This window comes from Moschus berezovskii, chromosome 27 (assembly GCF_049115385.1).
Source record: "Moschus berezovskii isolate FMDL1 chromosome 27, NW_MosBer_1.0, whole genome shotgun sequence".
Lineage (NCBI taxonomy): Eukaryota > Metazoa > Chordata > Mammalia > Artiodactyla > Moschidae > Moschus > Moschus berezovskii.
The window spans coordinates 38,206,169-38,225,431 of record NC_142486.1 but is presented as its reverse complement, the minus strand read 5'-3'; the positions used below and the strand labels follow the sequence as shown (position 1 = coordinate 38,225,431).

General features: G+C 46.9%; 1 protein-coding gene across 1 annotated transcript in view; it reads right to left on the bottom strand.

The window, feature by feature from the left end:
- The window catches only part of LOC129545083 (ectonucleotide pyrophosphatase/phosphodiesterase family member 7-like), a 35,365-nt gene that overhangs the window by 2,498 nt on the left and 13,604 nt on the right, over positions 1 to 19,263 (bottom strand). The window contains exons 2-4 of the mRNA XM_055408883.2: positions 13,546 to 13,691; positions 4,350 to 4,976; positions 824 to 1,061 (exon numbers count right to left, since the gene is read on the bottom strand). Of these exons, the coding sequence (XP_055264858.1) occupies positions 824 to 1,061; positions 4,350 to 4,976; positions 13,546 to 13,691 (1,011 nt within the window). The remainder of the gene's footprint in view (positions 1 to 823; positions 1,062 to 4,349; positions 4,977 to 13,545; positions 13,692 to 19,263) is intronic.

The window sequence follows — 19,263 nt, the reverse complement described above, 5'->3', positions numbered from 1 at the left end:
CCATGGTATTCTCCAGGCAAAAATACTGGAGTTGGTAACTATTTCCTTCTCCGGGGGATCTTGTCAACCCAGGGACTAAACCCAGGTCTCCCGCATTGTGGGCAGATTCTTTACCGTCTGAGCCACCAGGGGAGATTGTGGGTAGTGGCTTGGCAGAAGGGAAGAGTGCAGGGAGTTGTTCCTTGTACTCCGTTTCAGTTGAGTGTGGTTGCTCTAAGCATCTGATAAATCACTGGGCACTAAGTCTCGCCACAGAAGAAATGCTGGCGAGTGTTTGTAAACAGCCGAATTCCCAGAGATGCTTCCTTTCTTCCTTTATATCACCGAGATTTAGTTTTTTGAAGTCTTAAGGATTCTCAACCTCATTTACAGGAACCCCTGCCCCCATGTCTACCCATGAGAAGAGCACTGAAGCTTTGTTCCTCTCCTGTGAGCAGCTTTCCTCTGGGTACCAGCATGCACAGAGTTGCTGAAGGAAGGTCGCTTTTCAGAATCTACAAGGGGCATCTGGGGGGGGCGGGCAGACGCTTCATGCTTTCTGAGGCTCAGCAGGATTATTGCCTGATTTCCTCTATGGAGAGCCTTCGTTTTGGCCCCGTAGGCACTGTCTAAAATGTCCCCAATACAGCGAGGGATTTCCTCCTTCATCTGCTACCTGTTCACAGCTGCTGATGATAATCTTGTGCTGGGGGCACTGAAGCTGCCAGGAAACCGGATTGTTCTGCTTGATGTTTCCCCCATTCAGAAAGCCCCTTTTTGAATCTTTTCTCAGGACAAAACAGACCACACTACCAATCTCGTGGTGTTGGCTTTTGCATCTCACCTGTGTGCTGGTCGTAAGTATCTACCAGCATTTCCTGGGTGACGGCCAGGGAGCCATTGTGGGGCTCAGGGGTAACCCCCAGGAGCTTACACATGAGGGGGTAGATGTGGATGCTGTCAAAGGGCTCAGCCAGGTGATTCTTCTTGAAGTCAGGCCCGAAAGCTCTGAATATGGTCTTCATGTCCATGTAGACGTTATCAAAACCATGATCTCCTTTGTTGAAATATAGTATAATTCGCTGAAAAATAATAACAAAACAGTCATTTAAGATTCCAGTCCTCCGAAAGAAAATTGTCCCTTAGTTAATCCCATAGTTGTTAGATCCAGGACATCTTTGAGCACTTAAGTGACAAGGAAGGACACTGCTCTCTGCAGTGGCAGAGAGGAGTGGGAATGGAAGATCTTTAAGGAAGAGAATAAAGCTCACAACTTCCCTGGTGGCTCAGATGGTAAAGAAGCTGCCCACAATTCAGGATTCCTGGGTTCAGTCCCTGGGTCAGGAAGATACCCTGGAGTGGGAAATGGCAACCCACTCCAGTATTCTTGCCTGGAAATTCTGTGGACAGAGGAGCCTGGTGTATGGGGTCACAAGGAGTCAGACACTACTGAGTGACTAACACTTTCTTTTTCAAAGAAAAGCACACCTGTTAGAAGCAGTAATAAGATAGTAATACTGACGGTCCTAATAGGCTCAAACATAGAGGGCTTACTGTGCACCATAAATTGTTCTGAATGTTTTATAAAGTGAAGGCTCTATCCTCTTGCTGCCATTTTACAGATGAGTAAACTACCCTGAGTTATATAGTAGCCAAGGTTGGAGTAGGTATTTGAACCCAGACTGGTTCTAGAGCTAGGAGCATTTATTTTCTTTTTCAGAAATATTTATTTATTTGGCTTTGCCAGGTCTTAGTTGTGGCATGCTCCTAGTTGGGGCTTGTGGGATTGAGGATTGAGTTTGGCCCCTGCATCGGGAGCTCAGAGTCTTAGCCACTGAACCAGCAGGAGAGTCCCCAGGTATGTTGTTTCTTATGCCATAAAATTGTATATATATTTTTTTTGGGGGGGAGAGAGAAGGATTAAAGAGGAGGGTATCAGGACTGTAGGTAATTGTTTAATGAGTACTAGATAGACTTTTGTCTGACCCCTTTTCAGGTGACAAAGTAACATCAGTCACACCACATAACTGTTTATATTTTCTTATTTTCTTAGGACCAACAGATATTCTGGAATGTCAGACATGTGATCTCTGTGTATTGAAAAGTTGGTCTTGTAGTTTTCTTGGTGCCTGTCTGCTCAGCTCAGGCTCTCTCACCTGGCTCAAGAAACCAGTCCAAAGGCATTTGAGGCCATGCTGTGCTCTTTGCTCAGTCACTCAGTTATGTCCAAGTCTGCAACCCCATGGACTGTAGCCCTCCAGGCTCCTCTGTCCATGGGATTTCCCAGGCAAGAATACTGGAGCAGGGTTGCCATTTCCAACTCCAGGGGATCTTCCCCACCCAGGGATCAAATCCATGTATTGTGTTTCCTGCATTGGCAGGTGGATTCTTTACCACTGCGCCACCTGGGAAGAACTTGATGCCATGGGGCAGCCTGTTAAGGACAGTTAAGTGATCCCAGTAATGGCCTCATGTTCTTTGCAAGCTCCCTAATCCTGAGAGAGAAGAGTCACATCCACTCTGCTCTGCACTTCAAGGCAGGCAGGTGGGTGGGAATATGAGCAGTGGACTCAATTAGAGCATTGAGACACAAAAGATTTTCTGTCTAACAGGCAGTTTACCAGAAGATTAAACTGATCACTGCATCCCATCCCTCAAACTATCTGGTTGGTCATGCTGGGAATATGACTGTCCAGTTAAATGTCTTATCTCTCTCAAACTGTGACATCATTAACCAGATTTACAAAGATGTCAGTGCTATGGAAACTTCTTGGCAGGGCCTTTGCTCCAGGCCACGTGGGGGCTTACAAAATACCAATTAAGTTTTGCATTTTACTGTAAATGTTTCCACCAATATTAAACAATAACCTTATGAGCTATCCCAGACCTGTTATACTCTGGACTTCCAGCAACCTAAGAATATACAGATTGCAAGCATAATTATGACATTTGGCTTCTATTCATAGCCTTAGACAAGGATTCTTCAGGTTGTACCTGAGACGGTCTTCTGTCGTGTGATATTGAAGCATCACTTAAACTTTGTTCTGTCATGAATTATTGGTTGGTAGTTTTAAAAAAAAGACCTCATGTATGTCTCAAAATTAGCATTGATTTTGGTATTTTCTTCTTTAGGCTTATTTTTTCAGAACAGCTGTGTTGAGATATAATTCATATACAATGCAATGTATCCATTTAAAGTATATGATTCAATGGTATCTAGTATATTCACAGAGTTGTGAAACTATCATCACAATCAATTTTAGAACGCTTCCATCACCCCAAAAAGAAAGCCTATACCCTTCAGCAGTTATTCTCCAATCTCCCTACAACTTCCCCTTGTCCTAGACGACCACCAATCTATGCTCTGTATCTATAGATTTGTGTATTCTGGACATTTCATTTAAATGGAATCATACAATATGTGGTCTCTCCTATCTGACTTCTTTCACTGAGCCTTGTGTTCTCAAGGTTCATTCAAATGATAACGTGTTTCAGTACTTCATTTCCTTTTAATGGCTACATAATATTCCACTGTATGGCTAGACCCTGTTTTGTTTTTCCATTCATCAGTTGATGGGCATTTTGGTTGTTTCCACCTTTTGTTTATTATAAATAATGCTGCCATGGGCATCTGTGTATAAATCTTTATGTGATCAGGATTGCCTTTCTTCTTTTTTCTTTTTCATATGCAAATGGGAACTAGAAGGTGTTTTTTTGGGGGAGGGAGTGTTGTTAATCTCTTGTTGATCCAACACATAGACTTGGGTTTGTACATCAGCCTTACATTTCTAATACCAAATCACTCCTCTCCAGCTTTGGTTTCTTCCTCATTACAAAGGGAAGATAAGAGAATCAACCTTTAGGGTTGTTAGGAAAACAAAAATAAAATGTGTGTGTCTGTATATATGTGTGCTCAGTTGCTCAGTTGTTTCTGACTCTTTATGATCCGATGGACTGTAGCCTGTCAGGCTCCTCTGTCCATGGGATTCTCCAGGCAAGAATACTGAAGTAGATTGCCATTTCCTCCTCCAGGGGGTCTTCCCAGGGATCAAACCCATATCTCCTATAATTCCTGCATTGAAGTAGATCACTGAGCAACCAGGGAAGCCCAAACATGAAATAACTCATGTTAAATCTTTAACACAGCCCTAGACACAACCTTGGTCAGAGATATATGTCATTACCATCACATCATGGTAACATGGAGCAGGGCGGGTAGGGTGGGGTGTGGGAGGTGGGAAACACTCGGAAAACAGTGGGTTACTACTAACTTGTCATGCATGCACTTATGTTTTAATTTTTTCACAACAGTCTTTCCCTACTGGCTGCCTTCCTGATCCAAGATGGACTCTATTTTAGAATCCACTCACCCCACTGATGCTATAACCAGAGTCAGCGTACATCACGATCGGCAGGACCCGCTCGTGTTTGGCAAAATGGAAGCGTTCTGGAAATTCCTCCTTCTTGTAGACATTGAGGTGAGGATGAGCGTTCTTCAGCACTTGGTAAACGGCTTCCTCTTGCCCTGGTTTGGGCAGGAGCATCCCAAAGCCACCGTAGTCCACGATGTCAAACTGGACCAAGTCCTTGAAGCTGATGTAGTTGCTCAGGAGGATCTCGGTGATGTTGGGTTTCTTTTTCATGGTGGTCATGCCGTGGTCTGATGTGATGATGACATTGAGGTGTTCAGTCAAGCTGTGCCTCCCAATGGCTTCCAACAGGTACCCGATGGTTCTGTCGATTTGCTGGATCATCGCCCTCCTGTTCTCTGTGTCGGGTCCGTAGAGGTGTCCCACGTTATCTGGTTCTCCATAGTACAGGGTCACAAAGTCAAAGTCTTCCTCGGTGAACCAGTTCATGACGATGTCGATATTCTGTCTCCACTCTGTCTCATTGCCATTTGGGTGGCTATATGACTCCACCAGGGACCGCTGGACAGCCTCCCCTTGGTACTTGGCACCTCCCCCAGGATAGTGGAATGACGCTGTTTTCCTCCCCTGCAAGTGCAAGAATAAAAGCTGTTAGAGCCGTTTCTTCTTTCTCATCATGTGCAAAGCCCAACATGTCGGCAGCCCTGCCCCAGTCCAGAAACATGCATAGAAAACATGTGGGCTTTGGAGGCAGATGGGATTGGGCTTCATTCCTGGCATCATCAGGATCTCCTGGAATCTAAAACACTGATAATTGGGAGACGTGTCCTGATTTTATGCATTTCTATGAAGAAAAATGCCACCAGTGAAACCGCTGACACTTCAGTGACTGGAAGATGTGTTCTAATTTGGGATGGCAAATGAAAAATAGAAAAGTTCCTTAGATTGGAGGAGAAATGGCACTTTAGAAGGCAATGGCAAGCCACTCCAGTACTCTTGCCTAGAAAATCGCATGGACAGAGGAGCCTGGTGGGCTGCAGTCCATGGGGTCGCTACTAGTCAGACACGACTGAGCGACTTCACTTTCACTTTTCACTTTCACACATTGGAGAAGAAAATGGCAACCCACTCCAGTGTTCTTGCCTGGAGAATCCCAGGGACTGTGGAGCCTGGTGGGCTGCCGTCTATGGGGTCACACAGAGACAGACACGACTGAAGTGACTTAGCAGCAGCAGCAGCAGCAGCAGCAAACTGGCGATGGTGAGTAAGTCCTTTAATCTCTTAGTGCTTCAGTGTTTCTACCTGTAAAATGCCAACAAGCTGATAGGACTTCCTTGAGGATTAATCCAGGTAGCTTTAAGATAAAGTGTTGGGCATTGAGTTTTGGCACTTGGCAGGCACTTTTTTCATTGCCTCTAGACCTAACAAGCCACCACAAGCCTTCCCCAGTGTGTCCAGTGTGTGAAGTGGACAGTTAATATGTTTGCCTGCCCAGTGCCCACTCTGCCGTCTGCAGGTTTGGAGCATCTGACATCCCCTGGAGGCTCTCCTCCCTGCTCTTGCTCCACGCCTGATTTGGGGTGTGTTGGTTCCACATCAGGCTCCAGAAGTTGGGTGTGGCTCTGGGCTGGCCAGTCAGAGGACACAGTGTCCCCTGGCCACAGCGGTTGGTTGAGCCTTGGGCCCGTGTCCCAGCCAGAGCCAATGAGATGAGACCTGGGAACTCCCTCTGGGGCTGTTAGAGTTGAAAGAATCTGCCTAACTGTTCCCATCTCTAATGTTTATAGAATTTGGGGTGTTTGCAAAAGCAGAGGCTGTCATCTTATTCCCTGTGCAGATGTCTGCTTGATGCCGGACCCAGAGGCAGACAACAGAGCAGTTAAAGGTGTGCTTATTGCTGGACTGCCTGGGTTTATCTTTTCTCTTTCATTTGGATGTGATGTGTGTTACCCAAATGCTCTCCACCTCTGTCTCCTCATCTGTAAAGTGGGGATGTTAATGCCACCTCGTGGGGTGGTTGCGGGGAGTAAATGCACATGGAGCACATTGGTAAACATTCAATGAGCTTAGTTTTTATCTTTCCTGGAGAAGAACAAAGAGCCTTGGGCCCAACCACATGGTCAGGTAAAGAGGGGTGATGATTATTTCCTCCAGTTTCTGTCTCTTGAGGGGCATTGAAGGTGGAACTGAAATGTGCCTGTAGACCCCAGGGTTGGAGTCTGCAGAAGGAACTGAGATGGAGCCTCTGGTCATGGCAGAAATGGCTGCAGCATGGAGTGTGGGATTTCCCACGTCCGAGGAAGGTGGTGGGTCATCCATGAAATTCTGCTGAATCTTGCAAGGCCTGACCAGGGCCTGGGGTTGCTGCTTGACCTGAACCTGTTGTCAGTGGCCCAGCCACCTTCACCCTCTCTGTCACATTGTGGGAAACCAGGCAGGGCACTAGATTGCAGCCAACAGAAAAAGAGTCCTGGCCTCCTTAAAAGCCATCATGGGAGGAACTGCTTGTCTCTTCCCTCTCCTTGTCTCCAGTGGGTAAATTGGGGAAAGAGGGGTGGGGTGGGGGCTTGAGAGAGTGGACCATGGGTCACGCTACTTCTTTCCCAGGCAACTGGGGCCACCAGAGAGTCTGTGGTGGGGTAGGGAGTGTGCTGGGGATCAGAGCTTTGACTCGGATCTGAAATGAAAGTTTTACCATGGGCAGAACTGAGTCTTCAGACCGAAAATGAGGCTGTGTTAACAACACAAGTAATCTCAAAGCCATGAAAATATTAAGCAATAATGCTCCTCAGCAGAAAGGTGTTTATTTTTGGTTGTTGTTTTTGGACAAAGCCTGGTAAAATTTTTAGGAAAATAAAATAATTTTATGTACATTCGCCAACGAGTTAACAGTAAGATGGACCCATCTCACTAAATATATTGTTGTACAGCAGCTCCTCAGCCAGGACTGGGCACATAGTAGGCACTTGATAGATTTCTGGTTGCATAAATGACTGACCTGCTTATTTGGGGAACAAGTACTCTCCTTCATCTTGGCTGTTAACTTGAGGGCTGTTCTGTGACTCTTCTTGTATCACCCAAGATTTGGATATTCTGAAAAACTCTACAGTTCAATGGCTTTAGTAGAGCCAAGAGAGGGTGCTGGTGTAATGGTGTCGATTTGGTATCGGGGATAAATTATGGGAAGAACTGTGGGGTATTAGCACCTGGTCATGGCTATGTGGCCTACGACAGGGCAGAAAAGTACAACCAAGTGCAATGCCAAACTTACCATGTACCATTTGAGAGAGAGAGGCAGGTAAGCTATTTGGAGGTTGTAGGGGATGCCATTGGGGCCCCACCCAGATCCCCTTATTGGCCCTTGCACCCACATCCATTTCTTTGAGGGCGGCTGCTAATGTCTCACTGTTCCTCCATGTTCTGGAAAAATCCCTTTGCCAAGTGGCCAGACCTGCCTCACCTGAGTAGGTAGCCTATACTGCTCCTTTATCCTCAGCAGCCCACGGCCAATGACCAGCAGCAGGACATAAAGCCAACTCCTTGGCTGCAGGGTAGGATAACATGGGGCTGCAATTCAAGTTCCTGTGCTTCCTGCGGGATCAGGCTGAAGCTGGCATCCAGCAGAGGGCACATCTCACTTAGCTCATTCTCCTGCCACGTCAGTTTTCCTTACTCCCGTCCCCTGAGAGCTCTCTCTCCATGTGTTACAGGCACTGTGTTCCTGACTCAGGCTCTGCTTTTAGGAAGCTTGACCCAAGACAGAAGTCCTAACACTAAGTGCTTTGCACCGTTCCAGAAGCTCTGCTGTCCATAGCTGTAGGTGAAATACTGTCCCTTCTGCCCTCCAGCATTCATTTCCTATTTTGGGATCTGGTTTTATTTTCTCTAAAGCACTTTCCCCAACCTGAAATTACCTTAATTTGCTTGCTTTGAAAACTATCTAGTTCCCTCCTCTAGAAAGTGTCACTGTTCTTGTTGAATGCATTTTTCCTGGGACCTAGGACAGGCCTGGCTCAGACTTAAGTGCTGACTGCTGATTAAATGCATGCTGAATGAATGCATGAATCACATCTCCTTTTAGGGGCAGAAAACCTACCTTCTTCTCTCTTGATTAACTTATGGAAATAGTTTCAGAAATGCTTTCTCTTTTGGGCTCTAGAATCTTATTTGTAACCTCTACAGGTAACACATTTTCCTTTCTGATAATAGAATTTCTATGGTTGCTTTAACTTGCAAATCCTCTAATATTTATTTATTGCGTTTCTGATTGGCATTAGACATAATTCTCAGTTTTTAGCGATGGTAGTTTGTTTAACTCTAAGTGTAAATTGACTTTGCTCTCAAGTATGGATTGACTGGAAGGATGAAACTTCTAACGTTTTGTAGAACACAGTTTGGCGATTTTATTATTTAGAATAAGCTGACATTGACATTGTGAGGGACTTAGGCAGCACTGCATATTAGTTAAGTTTCTAGGTGTTTGCCTGTTAATCTCAGATGTTCCCAACTTGAAATTGTTTTCTCATGCTATATTCTTAACACATATTCTTTCTTTAAAGGTATCCAAGCTTTAGTCTTAGGAAGCTATGGTTTTTCTCACTTGGTCCCATAGAAATTTTAGGATTTATGATGCTTTATGAAATGAGCTCCAGAGAGAAATATATATGTGAGCATGTGTATACACACACATACATACACACACACTTGACTCTGTTTATTTGGGATCTGTGATAACCAAAAGTGCTATTTTCAACAAATACTTCTGAGAAACAATCTGAGCACTTAATTGGATGCAAAAGAGTGGGTATTTACTATTCAACCCTTTAATTAGCATAATCAGTGTTTCCAGAAGCAATAGCAATTGGAAAATCGCTAGTTTTATTAGGTACATTATTCTTCCTTAGTGTACTATTGCATCAATGTGGTTATTACTCTTAAGCTGCTGCTTTAAAACAAGAGTTGATACTTCTTAGGGCAAAGCCTGAGTGTTGGCTTTTGTGTACAATCTACAGAACTCTTCGGGGCTTCCCTGGTGGCTCAGACAGTAAAGAATCTGCCTGCAATGCAGGAGACCTGGGTTCGATCCCTGGGTTGGGAAGATCCCCTGGAAAAGGAAATGTTTACTCACTCCAGTATTCTTGTCTAGAGAATTCTATGAACAGAGGAACCTGGCAGACTATAGGCCATAGGGTTGCAAAGAGTTGGACACTACTGAGCAACAAACACTTTACAGAACTCTTCAGAACCAATCATTAGTGAAAGAGTTTCAGTTTGGTTTTGTGTTTTGTCTTGTCTCTTCTTTTAGTGGACAGAATTAATGTCACCAAGGTGTATAGGTTTTAGGAAGGCCCCTGAATTGTTCATCCCATTGTACTTTGGTGGAGAGTATGTTTAGTGGTTTAGGGAAAGGAGTTAGTTACACGTTCTTGGGAATGACTGAGTGGAAAGAGATGGACTCTATGTATTGGGTTGGCCAAAAAATTTGGGTTTTTCTGTAATATCTTATGGAAAAACCCAAACTTTTTGACTAATCCAATATTTGAAATCAGAAGTTGGTTCTGAGTGTTTTTATTTCTCTTCTGTGTTCTGGAGGCGTCACTGAACAGAAGGAAAAGAGAGGGCAAAGAGTCTGTGTTTTACCCCCTCCCACGCCCTTTTGGAGGTCAGAGTATTATTCTTAGAACCTTTATGATGCGTGATGGAGACACAATTTGCACCAGTACTGGGATGCATTATGTTTCTATTAATACTCTTCTAAGCAGAAACTGCTGGCACCCTCTTTCTCACAGTTTTTCCAAGTTTGGAAGCTTTTGTCTAGGAGATCTGGCTGACTCTGAGAACCTTGCTGCCCTCCCCACCCTCTCTCCAAATCCCCTCCTGGTGGCAGCCTACCGCAGTCCTGTCTACTCTTGTCTACTCTTGGCAGACATGGGTATCTCACCTGTGTAGTCATGTCTACTCTTGGCAGACATGGGTATCTCACCCACACCATTTCACATCTTAATACTCTCTGTGTCTCCTCCATGAGAGGAAAAACATGCCTCTAGGTTTTCATGGCTTCCCAGGTGGTACAGTGGTAAAGAACCCACCTGCAATGCAGGAGACCCGGGTTCGATCCCTGGGTCAGGAAGATCCCCCAGAGAAGGGAAGGGCAACCCACTCCAGTATTCTTGCCTGGAGAACCCATGGACAGAGGAGCCCGGTGGACTACCTTTCTCTGAGAATTAGGATGTCTGAACTTGGTGAAACACCTTAGTCATTGATCAGGTTCAGTTATCCCAGGAGCTTGTTTGAAATCCCAGCCTACTCTCTGGAACTTCCCTGGTGGTCCAGTGGTTAACACCTTGTGTTCCCAGTGCAGGAGGACCTGGGTTCGATCTCTGGTCAGGGAGCTAGATCCAGCATGCTGCAACTAAAGATCCTGCATACCTCAACGCAGATCCTGCACATGGCAGCTAAGATCACGCATGCTGCAGCTAAGACCCAGTGCAGGCCAAAAAAAAATCCCAACTTGCTTTCAGTGGAGCCTCTCCATTCATAGCCTGACTGTTAGGGAAGTCCCGATGGTATGAGGATACACTCGTGGACTGTGGAGATTGGATGCAAAGGTGGTTGAGAATCCCATCTCATAGGCATCATCTGCCAAGAGACGCTGATTCTCATGAATCTTGATGGACTCTGGCAGCGTTAGTGTCATTGAAGAAAAACATTTTAGTCCTATTAAAGGTTAATGCATCAGTATCCACAGAGCCTGGCTGGAAGAGACTCAGAAGAAGGATGGATTTTCCCAGTGATGGATACAGGGTGGGCCGCCTTCCTGCAACCCCACCTGGCAATGCAAATGTGCCCGCCCCATGGCATTTGGCGTTTGTCACCCTGTTTCGGGGCGGGGGGTGCTGACCTGGGACCACAGGTTTGCTCTGATTACAGGAGATTTTGTGCCAGCTCCTCAGGGAGTTGGCTGAATGGCCCTTCCTGGGCAGGATGTGATACACCAACTTGACATTTGCTTGCCAAACGAGTGGTGTGTTGTCAGCTGCCTGGCCCTGCACCAGATCCTCATTTTGCACAACCACTTATGAATTCAGCAAAGAGGAAAAGCACTCTGATTATGAATTGAGCAGGAGGAAAAAAGTCCTGCAAATAAATGACAAGGAGACAAGAACTATGCATAAGAAAGTGCCAGGAAGGGAGAATGCCACCAGAAGCCTCATGCCAGTGAACAAATTCTGTAGTGAGAGAGGCTCTGGGTTTTGAATAGTGAATTAATCAGGGCTTTACAGACATTCTTAGCAACCCGGCAGATATAAGACTCACTCTGAAGTCCATGACTAAATGCTTTGGCCACAGAAGAAATATTATGTCATGGTTAAAGAGTTGCTGAACCCAGAGTGAGTTCTAATCCCAGCCCTGCCTCTCACTAGTTTTGTGATTTTGAGAAGTTATGGTGTCACTTGGTGCCTCAGTTTACTCATCGTTAAAGGGGCATAACCTTAGCACCACCTCAGGGTTGTGATAAATTGATATATGTAAAGCACTTAAATCAGTCCCTGGCACATAGTGAGTGTTATGGATGTTATTTTTTATTAGAAGGACAGAGTTTATTTGCATGGTCTATTCCTCAAAATTTAAAAATGTGACAGATTGGGGAAGGAAGCTGCTGCATCGCTTCAGTCATGTCCGACTCCGTGCAACCCCATAGACGGCAGCCCACCAGGCTCCCCCGTCCCTGGGATTCTCCAGGCAGGAACACTGGAGTGGGTTGCCATTTCCTTCTCCAATGCATGAAAGTGAAAAGTGAAAGTGAAGTCACTCAGTCGTGCCTGACTTAGCGACCCACGGACTGCAGCCCACCAGGCTCCTCCATCCATGGGATTTTCCAGGCAAGGGTACTGGAGTGGGGTGCCATTGCCTTCTCTGGGGAAGGAAGCTAGGGCATAACAAATAAGGGGAGAAAATGAACCTGAGGTAGAGAAGGGTCATAGCCAGCCTCCTGTGATTCTTCTAGAGCTGTGTTGTCCCATATGGGAGTCCCACCTGTGTAGTATCTACATTTAAATGGAAACTAATGAAAATGAAACACAGCTAAACATTCAGTCCCTCAGGCTCACTCACCACAATTCAAGGGCTCAATTACCACCTGTGGCTCATGGCTTCCGTACTGGACCATGCAGAACAGAACATGTGCATCATCACAGAATGTTCTGTTGGATAGTTTTGGCCTAGAGCTCTAGTGACCAGACGAAGTCCTGCTAAAGTGCCTCAGCTTCCATTCATAAGTGACTGATCGTTTTGAGCAGTGAGCGCTAAGCAACTCACGTGCGTTATCACAGTTAATCTTCCCAATGAGCATGTGAAGCATGAACTCTGACAACCCTCATTCTGAGGGTGGGAGCAAATGAAGCAGAGAGCAGAGGTCATTGCCCGAGGTGAGGCTGCGGGAGAAGGGTGGGGCTGGCTGTATCCTGCTCTGGAAATCAGAGTCCACAGCCTGTGTTCTGAGCTGCTGCAGTCACACCCCTTTGCCATGTAGCGTGCACAGCATGGGCTGGGAGCACAGGGAGGAAGGGTTAGGACTCAGGGAAGCTTGGAGCCAAGGCTGGTGTTTTGGGGGAAGAGGAGAAGGATCTGTTCTGAAGTGATGACTTTGGGAGCTCGCAGAGAAAACACAAAACTGGCAATAGGCTTGGGGCTTGGAGTTCAAAGCACAGCTGATTTTTGCCTTTTCGAAGCAATAGTGAATGGGTGCTGGGATGTTAATACTTTCAAGTGAATGTTCTCATTAGAGCTTTTCATGCACTGAGTGGTCAGCTTCGCTCCTAAGGGCTTTCATGCCTAAGCCAGAGGCAAGAGAAGAGATATTTATTAAAGAGCGGCTGGGTCCAGACCCTATGAGCTCTGGAGGTACAGTCGAGATCAAGCCGACTCTGCCCTCACGGGGACTTATCCATCCATAACAGCTAAAACTTGCTGAGATATGCATAAAGTACACATTGTGTTTAATCCTTACACCAACTCCATTAAATGAGCACGTTATCATGATGCCTGTGCCACGTTTAGGGAAACAGGTGCTTAGAGAGGTTAAGTCCCTTGCCCGAGACCACGCAGTTTCCAACACCCCCACCCCCCACCCCACAACATGCCTAGGAATGAGAGGTGACGTCCCAGGAAGTCAGTCCGGGGGTTCTGGCGATACCTGTCTCTGGGCTGTGATCCAGAGGGGGAGGACGCCATTGTCCCACCACTCAGTCTTGTTCTGTGTGGTCTTGAAGGAGTACTTCCAGAGCGTCTCTGTGTTGAACATCATGTTGTGAATGACTCCGTGATCTTCGATCCAGCGACCTTGGGGGTGAATAAAGGAGGGAAGGTATTGGTAAGTTCTATGAATGTTGCTACCAGGGGTGTCCACGTGTTCTTAAGGTGGCCCCTCTCAACATCCTTCTGGTTGGCCTGCTTAATCCGAGGGCTGACCCTCTGGGCTTCAGACTTGTTTTTCTGGGGTGCAAACGTTGGCAGCCACAAAGGAAGGGTCATTATATCTCAGACCTGCCAGATGGGATCTGCTTCCTGGAATAGACCTCACAGTCCTGAGGGAAGTTGGTGTTGGCTGTGGAAGCTGATGTGGGAGGTGGGAAGCAGGGCACAGGAAGGCCGAGGTCCTCGGGTTATTCTGTGTCCGGAAGCTAAGAGTCTGGGATTGGGATACTTCCTGTGGGATGGTTTTCCTCATCGGCTTGTGATGACCTGGAATCTCCAGTGGGCTTGAGTCCACGCAAACCACGAAATCCCAGGGTTTCTCCCAGGATTCCCATAGGCTTGGCTGTTTGAGGGAACCAAGGGAATCAGGAAGGATTTAATTTTTTTGGTTTGTTTAAAAAAATTATTTTTTTGGAGGGGGCCACATGGCATGTGGGATCTTAGTTTCCTGACCAGGAATTAGACTCATGCCCGCTGCATTGGAAGCACGAGTCTTAACCACTGAACCACCAGAGAAGTCCCAGGAAGGGTTTCTAGACATGTCAGTAGATGGAGGCAGACTTATTTCTCTCTGCTTAAGGGAGGAAGGCAGGTACTGGGGAATGTCAGTAAGCTAGGTTGTTGTTGAACACATAGGGACTGAACCAGATATGGGGAAAAAACTCTGTGCTGTTATATTGTACCAGGGAAAAGGGGACTGCACGTGAGGGCCAGTCTAAAGGGGGGCCGAAAGGTTCAAGGGGAGAGCTGAGGGTCCAGTGAAACCTCTGGGTAACCCTGCTGATCATAAGACACTGATGATTCCTCCCATGTCCACAGGAAGAAGGGCAGTCTGTGGCTGGGACTTGTGGTCATGGGCACAGAGAAGGGAAATGCTCTCTGCTGGGTCAGAGTCACTGCCAGACTGCTGATGGGTTAAGTCCCCCTAGCGTGGCCAAGGCCAAGTCTTTCAATGGGGAAGAAGCAAAACTAGTTGTGGCTTTATCGTTTCTGCCTTGCAGGCAGGCCTGACAGCCAGTCAGGTGTGGGGTCACCAGAAATAAGTTGTGCTGCTGCCTGGGACTGGGGCCTGGAGGTGTCAAGATTCCTGATCAGGGATCAGGTCAGACAGTTGACAGGTGAAGAGCATGGACTTCGAATCCATGAGAGCTCAGTTCCCCTCCTGATTTGGCTTCTGAACTTACTGTGCGCACATGAACAAGCCTTGATTTGCACGTGTAATGGGGGTAGGGTCTGTGTGAGGGAATCGTAGCACACGTCCACTGTCACGCCATATCCAAACACACTTTTTCAGAGTACTTTGGGGACATTAGCTTATGTGACGCTCCCAATAGCCCTGCAAGGTGGGAACTATTATATCCCTGATTAGAGCTTTCACTCTTTGCTGGAAATGGAGGCATAGAGTTTGTTCAAGATCATGTGGTAGAGCTGGGGGTGGAAACTGCGAGGTATAATTACAACTCCCTGCTCCCCCTGCTGCTGCTGCTGCTGCTAAGTCGCTTCAGTCATGTCCGACTCTGTGCGACCCCATAGACGGCAGCCCACCAGGCTCCCCCGTCCCTGGGATTCTCCAGGCAAGAACACTGGAGTGGGTTGCCATTTCCTTCTCCAATGCATGAAAGAGAAAAGTGAAAGTGAAGGCGCTCAGTCATGTCTGACTCTTTGCAACCCCGTGGACTGCAGCCCACCCGGCTCCTCCGTCCACGGGATTTTCCAGGCAAGAGTACTGGAGTGGGGTGCCATTGCCTTCTCCCCCTGCTCCCCCTACCCCTAGGTAAAATTCACATAAAGTGAAGCCACCTGCCAATGCAGGAGACGTAAGAGACATGAATTTGATCCCGGGGTCGAATTCTTCCCTGGTCAGGAAGATCCCCTGGAGGAGGGCATGGCAACCCACTCCAGTATTCTTGCCTGGAGGATCCCATGGACAGAGGAGCCTAGGAGGCTACACAGTCCATGGGGTTGCAGAGTCTGACACAACTGAAATGACTTAGCATCGGCAGCAGTGACATAAAGCTAACCATTAACATTTTAAAGTGAAAAATTCTGCAGCATTTAGTGCATTCACAATGTTGTGCAACCAGGACCTCTTTCTAGTTCTGCTGCTGCTACTGCTGCTGCTGCTAAGTTGCTTCAGTCGTGTCTGACTCTGTGCGACCCCATAGATGACAGCCCACCAGGCTCCACCATCCCTGGGATTCTCCAGGCAAGAACACTGGAGTGGGTTGCCATTTCCTTCTCCAATGTGTGAAAGTGAAAGTGAAGTCGCTCAGTCGTGTCCAACTAGTAGTGACCCCATGGACTGTAGCCCACCAGGCTCCTCTGTCCATGGGATTTTCTAGGCAAGAGTACTGGAGTGGCTTGCCATTGCCTTCTCCCTTTCTAGTTCTAGTACATTTTAATCACCCCAGAAAGGGACTCTGCCTATTAGCAGTCACTTTGCAGCGCTCCAGTCCACACCTCCTGGTCTCCACTAATCTGCTTTCTATCTCTATGGATTTACTTATTCTGGATATTTCATAGAAATGGACTCATTCAGTTATGTGGTGTTTTGTGTCTGGCTTCTTTCACTGAGCTTCATGTTTCCTGGCTTCATCCCCATTGTAGCATGGATGTATACTTCATTCCTTATTATGGCTGCATAATATTCCATTGTCTGGATAGGCCAGAATTTGTTTATTCATCCATCCATCAGTTGGTAGACATTTGAGTTGTTTCCACTTTCTGGCTGCTGTGAATAATGCTGCTATGAACATTCATATCCAAGTATCTGTTTGAGTCCCTGCTCTCAATTCTCTTGGGTAAATACCTAGGAGTACAATTGCTGGGTCATATGGTAACTCTATGTTTAACTTTTTGAGGAACTACCAAGCTATCTTCCACAGTGGCTGCATCATTTCCCCTTCCCATTAGCAATGTTCAACACTTGCTATTTTCCTCTTTTTGATTATGTCCAGCCTAGCAGGTGTGAGTAACTCACTGTGGTTCTGAATTGCATTTCCCGAAGGCCTGACGATGTTGAGCTTTGCAGACTGTGAATACTGGGAGTGAGAGTACTCTGTTAGAAGCAGGTAGAGGTTGCATGGCAAGAATCTTTGGAGCCTCACAAATAAATAATGGAAGGCTTCTGAAATATGCCAGGAGCCCTCTTGTTACAGCTTCCTGACGACGGAGCCATGTCATCACAGCAGACGACACGCAAGCACAGACATGGACGCCCAGGGAGCTCTCTTTTGCCTTTATTTTTTTTTTTTAAAACCTGTAATTTCCTGAATCCTGTTCTCTGTGACTCTCTTCACCCAGGAAAGAGCAAATCACGTGGAATTACGAATGCCTCCCATTTCACCCATTCTAGTGTTTCTCCACGGTATGGGCTACCATCAGCATCTGAATCAATTGAGTTGCTTGTTGAAAACACAGATTCCTGGGTCCCCACTCTAATCCTTGCTGAATATAGAGTTGTGGGTGGGGGCCAGAGTCTGCGTTTTAACAACCTGTCTGGGTGGTTTGAGTGCACACTGACATGTCGGAACCACTGGTTCAGAGACTGTTAGTCCTTCACACAGGCATGTGGATTAGTTCCAGCAGACTGCCCCTTGCTCCAAAGTCTGGGTTGACTGTAGCCCCACACCCTTTTCCCTAAGGGACCAGGGAGCCCTCGGACCCTGGATCATTCTGGTGTCTGGGGAAATGTGGGGGTGGGGGTGTCCAGAGCCACTGGGAGGGCGTGGGAGGAGGGACTGGAGGAAGCCAGTGCAGGAGATGCCAGAGATGTGGGTTGATCCCTGGGTCAGGAAGATTTCCCTGGAGGAGAGCACAGCAATCCATTTCAGTCTTCTTGCCTGGAAAATCCCGTGGTCAGAGGAACCTGGCGGGCTAGAGTCCATAGAGTCGGACACTACTGAAGCGACTTAGCATGCACACACATTGCAGGAACAGAAACTTTCTCCCCCTGCACCCTACAGATTCTGGCTTCCATGCCCTGAGACCTGGGGGTCAGTTATAACATCAGTTAAGTAGGCTAACCAATCAAAGCATCCATTTCCCCCTCAAAATAGTATCACCTGAGTTTCAAACAACTAACCTAAAGTTAGCTTGGGTAGGATGACCCTTCCATTCTGTGGCATGGCTCATTCCAAGTAATTGTACAAAGGGAATTGGCTCTGTGGTGGTTGGGTTATTCCCACCCTGACACTTAAAGGCATCCCAACCAGTGGCCGGGGACCACTCATCATCCAGCAGAGGTTTCCATTGCCCTGTCGGTTCCTCCTTCTTGCTGCTCAAGCCTCTTTATCCTGGTCAAAGGCCAATTCTGGAGCGTGAGCAAAGAAGACAGAGGAGAGAGGAAGCTAGGAAACATGCTGCTGCCGGGAGCAGCCACTATGGTTTTACTTGAATTGCATTTTCTCTGCATTATACTCTGGGGCTTCCCAGGTGTCACAGTTATAAAGAATCTGCCTGCCAATATAGGAGACACAAGAAACGCAGGTTCAATCCCTGGATTGGGAAGATCTGCTGGAATAGGAAATGGCAACCTGCTCCAGTATTCTTGCCTGGAGACTCCTATGGGCAGAGGAGTCTGGCAGGCTACAGTCCATGGGGTCGCAGAGTTGGACATGACTGAGCGACTGAGCACGCACACTCTTGAGACAATCGGGAAGACCTGGCTGGGAATATTGCGTGAAGGCAGCAAACGCTGTTGTCTGTGTCTAGACTTCCAGAGCCTGTTGGTTTCACATGATGCTGCACAAGCTGAGTGTGTGTGTGTGTGTGTGTGTGTGGGGTGGATGGCTGGGCTTGTAAGCCCTTGACCTCTCTCTGGACCTCAGTTTTCCTGTCTGTAGAACGAACCGGGTTAATGGTTTCCAAGGGCCTTCCAGGCTCCATCATTCTGAGAGTCTGTCATCACTGTCATTTCAGTGTCTGGTAAGGAGGGTAATTATGCAAGTGAAACAGGAAGTAGGATGAGCTCTTCTAGTGAATGGGATTCCTGCTGCTTGCTAATTACACTTTAATTAGGGTACAATGCAGACTCCCACACTGTATCAGTTATGGCAAGGTGCAGGTAATTCACCCAGCTGAGCGTTTCAGGTCTGGGAGCGAACCCAGCTAGATTCAACTCCTTCCCCTGGTTCTCAGGGACTGATGTGTATTTATTTCTCAAATATGGTTTAGGAAACTAGAGTTGAATTCTATCCCTTCTTTTCTCCCCTTCTCAGATATTTTGAGCCAAGTACTGTGGTAGATTGTCTCATGGTATTTATACTCTAGGGGGCGGGAGAGAGTTAAAAACAGAATGTGTTCTGGGTGCTTCTAATACTCACAGCTATTTTTTTTCCTGGAATTCCTCTACTAATAGGCCCTGCTGACAGACATGTCTAGATATACCGTGTTTGTCCCAAGTCTCCTCCCTTTGTTCTGTTGGTTGGCCAGAAAC